Raw genomic sequence first — 9,425 nt, forward strand, 5'->3', positions numbered from 1 at the left:
ATGATTGCAGGTTATGATAAGGTCGGCCCTTGTCTGTCCCCAACGAACTTTCATGATCGCGCTATCACACGTCGATATGAACCCTTCTACGCACTCTAACGGTTATATGGATTTCGCCTTCGTATCTCCTCATAAGCTGATCGGTGATCCTGGTAGCAGCGGCATATTGTTCAACAATAATTGTTGTGTAAGAAGAAACGCCTTCGTCTCATGCCTCCATTTTCCGGCCGGAAATGTTATGACCAATGTATATCTATCCTGGTACCTCGGAGCTTCCGACCTTTCCATGGAGATGTATTATTATTCTCTTTGTCGGTTGCATCCCATCCTGATATCCTCTAGACGTCAGTCTCACTCAAATATAACCCGAAATATCAGATTCCTCAACCCTTTCGAACTTGGTAACCGTGTTTGGTTCGACCAAACAAGCTCGCCACAAAATCGGTTGTGAAATTATCACAAGACGATAAACTTGATTCAACCAAGTTGTACGTGAATGTCACCTTAGATAATTCACCTCAGATACTTCGTTCAGAATAACCCATTCCAAACTGGTCACTCAGGATGCGAAGTTCCCGCTCTGCGCAGTACAATCTATGCCAATAAAGGAAGCAACAACTCGTCAAAAAAGGTGAAACTATTCCATCGAGCTATCTAGGCTTCTTACTTTCATCACTTCCGCTCCGTAGAAGCTAGCCGCTCAGCCCTACTATCATCACCTTCTCGCCCTCCTAGAGAACCTGCCATCAGCGTTAAAGTATATGTGAGACTCTCGGACTATAGCAACACCTCAGGCTTCCCATCTTCTCGCTTCTATGTGCTGCACATAATGTGCATCTTGTACGCCTACCCAAAGAAAACGCGTGTACTTCTCAACCTATCCACATGGGACACAAAGATACTTCGATGTCGAATCGACATTGTCGATCATATCATCATATCGATGCCCAAGCTTAATCAGCTAATCCGAATACGAGCGACGAGTAGCACTTCCTGTTGCTAGCACGCGAGTTAATCACACAGCATCGATGGCTGAGTGGGATATGTCCTTACTATATCTCTGCATTAGCAGAGGATCCTCTGCTGTCTGCGAATACACCGAGTTGGCCTAACCATTCCGCATCAGAACTAGGCGAGACTCTATAGAACTTCCATCATAGAAGAATGAAGATGTCAAATCGCCACCTGATAAGTTATCAGTTGATAACAAGACTAACATCATTCATAGTTGTTGTCATAACGAATTGTTGAGTCACATGGAGAAAATGATCGAATTATCGAGATCCGCAGAAACGCTTGGGATCGATCAAGTGAGTCTACCCCTCGTTGGCGATGCAAACTTGGTACCTTGATCGACCGCGATAGCACGTTTTGTGATTGTGCGTAGGGATAATATCAACTGTTGATATACCAAAAGTTGATACCAAAAAACTATACCAAAAGTTGATACCATGAGTTGATACCAAAAGTTGATAATACCAATGGATGATAATCAACTGAGTCGATTCGACTCCTCGGGGCCGCTATGCCAACCAACCAAAAACTCATACAATTAATGTAGTACATAATGTACATTGAATGTACCATCGTGATTCATCAGTAGAGCTATCATAACTCTCATCTCTGGAGTGATCAACTCGGATTACCTGGTAATGATTGAATCATTATCTTGATGTAACGGGCAATGCATACCAGCCGCGGAATGGCATATCTGCCCCAGAATACTATCAATTTGGTACTATTCACTGCGACCTTTGCCTAATGACCAATGGCTGATAGCCGCCGGTGCCGATCGATTAAAACTTCTAATTTAGAAGTGATTCTACTGGCCGCAGTGGGATCAATCACTTCTACCATCATCGAGTAAATAGAATTTCTACGGCCTACATTCCCAATGGAATCGATCATCCTATCTCGTACGTCTGTAAACTGCAAGCTCTGGCTGATGATAATCTCTCCACATGTCAAAGTATGCATGCAACTTTGCTTCTGCAGATCAGGCACATATATACATATCCCACCCAGCTGTCGAACACTACAGCACCCTCCCTCGGGCTATGAAACAAACCGTGATCTGCGAGAACGCATCAAACTGTGGGCAAAGCATGCCGCGGCATTGCCGCCTACACCGTCATGGCAGGTTTTCCACAGTTGAGCAGATCCGCAATTCTCCCAAACCAGATCACGGATAGAGGATGGCTCAGTGAGAGGATAGAGGATAGCCCAGTGAGAGGATAGAGGAAAGCCCAGTGAGAGGAAAGGGAAGGTCCTATACTACGTCACCTCTCTGCTATATATCCACGTACATAGGCACCAACCCGAACCACCATGTATGAGGTGGTCCATGTATATTCTAGCAATTTTGCATCTCCCAGCATTTCCGCTTCGCTTCATGCTTTCCCATGCAAGTTCAACAATTCGTATTTAGAACCCAACTTATAGTCTACAAGTGTACTTCAAGTCTACGGGTTGTAGACAACGCAGAGCTTGAATCTAAGAGTATACTTCCAGCGCACAGTGAATACGTGACGGTTCTGACGTATTATACGTCAGAACCGTGAATACGTCAGAAAAACCTACTCTCTTAAAGAGAGTCTCTTTTATGACTCATAAGCTATGAGTAGCGATCTTGCAACACTCTAGCGTAGTAGCTACATAGGTTGCACGTGCAATGCACAGGGTGAGTTGCTTACTGTAAGCTTACTGTAAGCTTACCGTAAGCTTATGTTACACGTGTAAGAAGCGATTCTGGAATCGATTCTGAGTTTCGGAATCAGTTCATTGGGGAAATGTAAGAGTAGATAAGTGTGCGCAAGATGGCACGGAAATAGACAAGTCTCGTGGTGGATAAGATGGTCTGTTCAGGACCGGTTGAGTGCGTCCTAGTTTCCCTCCACAACTCGTTACACGTTCGCATTCAATGTCAGCTATAATATACACCAAAGACATCGGTGAAGACATCAAGTAAGCCTGGTACACTCGATGGGAGAATCAATGATTCTTGAGCTTAAGGTATGGGAAATTTGCTGGAGTACCACGGCCTCAGCAACTAGAGCGATTCTGGCGGCGAAATTGGGAACTATCAGGGAAAGAAGCATCGGTGCACAAGGGCGTGTATGATCGAACGATTCGGCATTCACAGGAGCATGAACGCTGATGTACAGGTTTTGGACGTCCATGGACAAGTCGGGTGCGAAAATTATTGGATGCAGCCCTGAGGAAGTTGTGAGGTACGTTAGTTTTGGGTCATATACAGGAGGGTGGAAGGCGAATAAACGGCACGGCTATGGCACCAGAGAGTAGTGTCATGGTGTCAGAAATTAGTGTTAAAATTGCCAGCCAGATCCTATATGGTGGGATCGCGTTATGAAGGCGAGTGGAATCAAGGCATGCGGCATGGCCAAGGAACTCAGTGGGTTCGGTGTAGAAATGGCAGAGGTGTCCGGAAGTGAGTATTATGGTGTGGAAGGGTCCGATTGGGAATGGATCCTGCGTTACAGAGAATCGTGGCTACTTGCAATGCATATGATCCCGTTCGACTTCTACTTTTCGAATAGGTTCTATGCTGGATCGTGGGTTAACGATAGACGGGAAGGATACGGAACAGGGTGTTACGAGGACGGTTCTTTCTACCACGTACTCCCAGCCTTACTTAGTCGTGCTTTTTAACACCATCGGTCAGGGTAACTGGGTCAATGATGAGCGTGAAGGAGAGGGACTTATGTTCTTTGCCAACGGTGATACGTACCGTGGACAAGTACTACGCTTATTAAGTGCTTATCCATCATAGCTTGTCTCCTCAGTGGCGTCAAGGAAAGCGGTCTGGGCTCGGTATACTGGTAGTCGGTGAAACTGGAGACTTGTATGGATGTGCCGCCTCTCGTTTTGAAACCATATAGTTGTATTAGGTATGAAGGTCAATGGCTGAACGACAAAAAGGAAGGCTCTGGGCGTTACTACTATCGTTCGCGCAGGAAAGTAAGTATGTCGCGCTGAACAAGTAGGGACCGTTGTCTTAGGTGATGGTAGGAGAATGGGCTGAAGACATGTGTAGAACGGGGTCAGTGTCAGCTTACGAAGATCCTATCGGATGTGAGTTGAGTCTAGGCCGATTCCAAAGGCCGCAGTACTTGCCGCTAAAAAAGCTTATCTCTCTATTAGTGGACATCCCGACTCTCCGGCTGAAGGATATAGATGGTCTCTTACGAAGCAAGATGGAAGAGATCAGATCGGAAAGATTCGTGAGATTTCAATGCTACTGCTGCTGATGTCGATCACGACCAGTGACCACCATTCCTTCAGCTCTTCCGAGTACTCAACACTCCACTTCCTGACTTGTTCGACTCCGATGATCTCACACATATCCGTGATGTCCATGCGGCGGCAGTGAGCAGTAAGTCAATACCACTCCACGAGGATCCGCCATGACCAGGGCCTCTCAGACTCCCAGGACGGCATACTAAGCCTTGTCTCATTGAAGGCCCTTGTGCTGTCCCTTTTCGGCGTGCAGTTCTCACCCGAGGACCTCTGGGAGCTATGCGTCACTGTGGGTGTCATCACTGAGGAGGAGGCTCAACGAGGTAATGCTTTAATATTCACATACCACTCCATTGCTTCATCGTGGCATCCACGAGCGACGCTCAAAATGCACCATATTAGTAAGCGCAACAGGGATATGACCGTATTTGTTTCAGCCGTTGTGTTAACGGAAACCGAGTTGAAAGCACCACCGGAATCCTCCCTCCCCAACGACAATAGGGAAGTCATCGAACACGTCATAGATAGCCTGACCGATGACGAGGACGATGAGGAAGAGGACGAGGATGCAACCACAGAGTTGCGCGAACAAATAGCATATCGCCATTTCATCATACCAAGCAGCGCCTTTACACTTGATCGTTTTGCCAGGTGGGTAGTCCATCACAGAGATATGGCTGACTTCCCTCCTCAGGATCGTTACACTCATACTGGCCAAGCTGAATCACTAGTCCGTAGGCTCTGGCAGGTGTTCGTAAGGATATTCATATCGGTAGTTCGTTCAGTAGATGGACATCACGAGGCGATACTCTTCCTTCAGACTAACGCATGGAGTCGAACATTCATATCCACATGCACCCAATGTGGGAAAAGTTGTATTAGTTCGCGCGATAGGCATTGGATGTTGAGTTAGATTGTTGCGTTGTAAGACAATCCCTCACAAGACTACTGTTACCGGTCTGCAGTCTATTAGTTATAGATGAGCTTCTTCTATGGAGACAACATGAAATGATTTACAATAGAACGCAAACCTAAAGTATCTTCCCGCAGTTTATGGTAAATGGTCGGCACTAATCAAAGAAGCCTATCAGCCAAACAGCGCTACTGCTAGTTAACGATAAGAATGTCGTTTACGTGGTATACCATTGATCTGTGAACACCACCGCAGCTGCCTACGACTACTTAGAAGAGGGCAGCAGCCAGTTCGGGAGGAATACCGCCTTCTTTGTACATTGTCTCGAAATTTTGGTAGATCGTGGTAACGGCCAGGACTATACCTGAAATTGGGAAGACGGAGTTCAACAGAGGAATGATGCTGTGAATATGGCTTATCACCTGCACCGCTGCCAACAGCTCCCAGGATCTCGCCAGTCACTGCGATCGCCCCGACTACAACACCTCCCACGACAGCACAAGGAGTGATGTATTTGTCGAGTACCTTTATAAAAAACATATTGCAAAGCAAGAGGGAATGGGCTTACTGAAATGACAGTGGAATCTCTGTAACCGCGCATGGTCATCTGCTGGTCCTTAAGTTGACGAGCGATGTCCCTAGCAGCGGTTCCTGATACCTAAAAACGACAGATGATGGGATGGAACACACGACCTTTAGATGTGTAGTTGAATATGCAACCAACTGCACTAAACCATTCTGTCACAAGTTTGCGTACGTTGAGCCACATTCTTGAAGCGATACCGCACGCGATCGGTACAGAGCAGGCGAATACTATCAGATTGACGGGGTCGGTGAATATCGATACGGTAGATTGGGGAGGGGAGAGGTAGTAAGCCAGTCCGGCAGTCTGAGGAAATAATTCATTCACTCATGAATGGAGTAGCGTCGTTGGTACCGGTCGAGCAAGGCCTGTAAACTCACTGTACTCCCATCTACCCAGGATTCCGATGACCTTCAGCTCAGGGAATCTGATACGGAAAAAAATGGAGGCACCAGGAATCGAACTTGGGACCTACATAGAATAAAGAACCTGGGATATCAGATAGGCATTGGCCATGAAGGCGGCGTAGATGATGATGGGCATACCACCGGTATAGAAGAGCTTAATGGGATACATACCGGCATGGGACCTTGCTTTGACGTGTTTCACAGGGAGCTCCACTCGGAACACCTACCAACGATAGAGCATCATTCATTGAAGCTTCTTATGGGAACGGAAGTGTTTACCTGGAAATAATTGACCAAGACGAAGATGAACACTGTCGCCAAGAGAGTGATGATATTGCCTCCCGCACCAGTACGGAACATGGCCTCTTTGAGACCACTGACACCGTCTCGAAAGGAGAGCTGGAACAAGGCCAGCAAAGCACCTTCCTTCTCAGGGCCACGACCAACATCGATAGTCTTGAACGACAGACCGCTCGACAAGATCTGTTCGCACACACTCATGGCGATGAATGTGTTAATACCAGTGGCACTGAGGAGAAGGCACTGTGTTGTGCTGGGAAGGGTCGCTGATATGCTACCCGAAGCCGTATCCCTTCTGGAGGAGCTCATCCATAGTCATCACAGCGATGCTTGAGGTCACCATCTGGGCAACTAGGAAGAGGGCCTTAAGGCTGCCTGTAGCAGAAGTCACGAATTGAACGACATTGGTATGTACTACCGATGACCGAAATAGGTCCAAAGGCACCGGCGATGACAAGCAGGGAAGCTTGAACCAATGCAACGAGGACCACAATGACCTTCTGAGCACCTGAGTAGGCGATTAAGATGATGTAAATATGCACGTTGGCTTCACCTTGGAACAGGGCGCGGTCCTCTTTCCGGCTGAGATCCGCTGAGATGAGCCTAGAACCGTAAAGGAACTGCATCAGCATACCGGCGGTTAGTATAGGAGCCACACCTGTCATGACGAGTCCGATTAGACCGATACCATGCTTTATGGCCTACCCAGCTCCCTCAGTGTACCCTGTTGGCTGCCCATCAACGTTCTCAGCCAGTAGAAGGGGTCAACAGTGGATCCTTTCTCGACCCCGTACAATCGAATTTCCCCCAACACCATGAACATGAATAGGCAAGTAGCAGTCCATACCATCTGAAGAGTTAACAAAAGCATATCATTGAATCATCGAGGACCAGGAGAATTACTCTTTCGTTGAAGGGAATTCTCCTATCGGGAGTGGTAGTCTCCGGCAGGAGCCTCATAGCGGGCCGAAAGACATCCAAGAACCGCATTCCGGATGAAAAATAAACTGACGATTGCAGCAAGCTCTACCATGAGCAGTTTCTATATCCTTAGAATATCATGCGTACGAGGACTCCGCTACGATACACCAGCGAGGCAATTCAGCCAAGGCGACTCTTTAGGGCTTCTGACGTGGTGCTAATATTGCGGCAAGGCCCGACCCAACTGAACGCATGCAAAGTTAGATAATCTGCGATGGATGAGATCATAGTCACTATGGTCAACCAAGTCCTTCCAGTAGGACTTCAAGGCCATATGGAATTCCTCTACTCCTGCTCGCAGCTAGCCAGGTATTCAGCTATTTACTTATCCCCCTACCAAGTCTTCCATCCGGTCGTTCTCGGCCAAGTGAATGGAATTCTATGACAGACCCGGCGCCAGCACTTCCGGTTCGGAAATTCCAAGAACCTCTTGAATGTCACGCGCGGTGACTCGAGGTTGAGACTGTGCCTCGGGGGACATACCGATGGAGGCTCTAGGTCTAAGCAATAGCGAGAAGGATGCTGAAAGTCTACCATCGATAATTATATCTCATTCAACAACGGTCCTGTAGCTCAGTGGTTAGAGCGACGGTCTTATGAGCCGTAGGCCGCGGGTTCGACCCCCGCCGGGACTATATATTCTTCTCGAAGAAACCTTCATTTGCAAACACTTTCAACCTGTCACTGGCCACGGAGGCATTATCTACGTGATTATGACGTATCGTGGAGATCCCCACCAACGCTTTTCTCCTTCGCTCAGTCTAGTTGCCCCCGCTTGATGGCTGCGTCATCATCTTCGTCTGGAGTTCGAAACTCTCTAATCAAAAAGCTGGACAACTTCGAGGCTCAGCTGTCGAGTTTGGAGGACCATCTGAAACCATTGATGGATACCGACTATGAGGAGCTCATGTCGAAGATGACACGTAATAGGTGCCACTGAGGGATAGGAAAATTCGAATTTGACTGACGTGGCAATATCAATTTCACAACGTGGGGTCACGGATGATGTAGTGGGCCTCCACACTCTTCGGAGTAACTATATTCGGGGTACAGAAGCGAAGGTATCCCAAGGTGAGCACCTCAGAGGTTTTTTTTTGCTCAGCATTGGAGCAGAGCGAGTTAAATGTTTCGCTCGCTTTCACCACGGCCTCGCTTTACTGGATGTTCCTCAAGACGCAAGGCACTGATGTGAAGACGCATAAAATCAAGGACGAAATCGTACGATCAACCACGGAACTCATCAGTTCAATTTATGGTATCCTCAGGAGCGGGTCAAGTCCTACATGGCACGTTTAAAGAAGGCTTCGGAACAGGAGGATGCAAAAAGTAATAATAGTGGAGTCGACGGAGAGCGCAATATTCTGCTCATGTCACTTGGCTGCCTCAGTGTGTGTCTTAATTTTTGTATTACTGTTTCTGGGATGGTTTGTTGTTCATCAGCTCGCAAGCGTGATGTAGTCTTGAACAAGGATGCTGCCGAACGCATTGTAAAGGCCCACACTACTGAGTCAACAGTCCGGACTAGTGGCAAACGGAGAGCTGAGGAGAGCAGCCAGGAGGAGGGGCCCAAGACAGACTCGGAAGAACGGACCAAAAGGAGCAAGAAAAGTGTGTGACTACGATGACGCTGGTCCCCTACGTCGATTACGGTCGAGAAATCACCCGTTACTGTGGGTTGCTGTTTTCGATCTACCGTCCATGGGCGTTATATTAAGTCTAAATCAATGTGGCACGGGAGAGGTATAACATTGTGATTTTTTTCAGTGTCAGTCTGATTATGTCCGATTCGAACAGTAATGAGAGTGTGAACCTGCCAATGTTAATGGCTGCAGTCGGAATGATAGTGGCTATCATCATGCTCCTCCTATGTGTGTGTTGGAGGGTTCATAAGGTGGTACACGAAGATCTGCCACTACTTCTGCCACTGAGCTGATCTCAGTACGTTGTTCGGAGAGGGCGACTTGAGTCTGTCCGTTGCCATGTA

The 9,425-nt window shown here is 47.5% G+C and overlaps 3 protein-coding genes and 1 non-coding gene across 4 annotated transcripts; 3 read left to right on the top strand and 1 right to left on the bottom strand.

The window, feature by feature from the left end:
- Positions 1-2,920: 2,920 nt before the first annotated feature.
- On the top strand, positions 2,921-4,988 carry Pmar_PMAR014572 (morn protein, putative; the record flags this gene model as incomplete). The annotated part of the gene is made up of 12 exons (XM_002771493.1): positions 2,921-2,964; positions 3,165-3,225; positions 3,257-3,299; positions 3,344-3,636; positions 3,683-3,757; positions 3,804-3,862; positions 3,909-3,978; positions 4,020-4,241; positions 4,303-4,393; positions 4,443-4,580; positions 4,695-4,908; positions 4,952-4,988. 12 exons carry the CDS (start codon positions 2,921-2,923, stop codon positions 4,986-4,988), a joined length of 1,347 nt encoding a protein of 448 aa, XP_002771539.1.
- A 314-nt stretch (positions 4,989-5,302) lies between these two features.
- On the bottom strand, positions 5,303-7,450 carry Pmar_PMAR014573 (protein transport protein Sec61 subunit alpha, putative; the record flags this gene model as incomplete). The annotated part of the gene is made up of 12 exons (XM_002771494.1): positions 5,303-5,534; positions 5,593-5,695; positions 5,739-5,828; positions 5,928-6,059; positions 6,108-6,180; positions 6,229-6,383; positions 6,440-6,689; positions 6,739-6,835; positions 6,879-6,968; positions 7,014-7,118; positions 7,166-7,310; positions 7,364-7,450. The coding sequence occupies 12 exons, from the start codon at positions 7,448-7,450 to the stop codon at positions 5,440-5,442; spliced, it is 1,422 nt and encodes a 473-aa protein (XP_002771540.1). The 3' UTR covers positions 5,303-5,439.
- A 553-nt stretch (positions 7,451-8,003) lies between these two features.
- Positions 8,004-8,076, top strand: Pmar_PMAR014574. The gene has a single exon. It is a non-coding gene; the product is annotated as a tRNA-Ile (tRNA).
- A 143-nt stretch (positions 8,077-8,219) lies between these two features.
- On the top strand, positions 8,220-9,057 carry Pmar_PMAR014575 (conserved hypothetical protein; the record flags this gene model as incomplete). Its single annotated transcript, XM_002771495.1, has 4 exons — positions 8,220-8,364; positions 8,544-8,659; positions 8,707-8,767; positions 8,882-9,057. 4 exons carry the CDS (start codon positions 8,220-8,222, stop codon positions 9,055-9,057), a joined length of 498 nt encoding a protein of 165 aa, XP_002771541.1.
- Between the last annotated feature and the right edge of the window lie 368 nt (positions 9,058-9,425).

Source organism: Perkinsus marinus (genome assembly GCF_000006405.1).
Source record: "Perkinsus marinus ATCC 50983 genomic scaffold scf_1104296962766, whole genome shotgun sequence".
NCBI classification, from domain to species: domain Eukaryota; phylum Perkinsozoa; order Perkinsida; family Perkinsidae; genus Perkinsus; species Perkinsus marinus.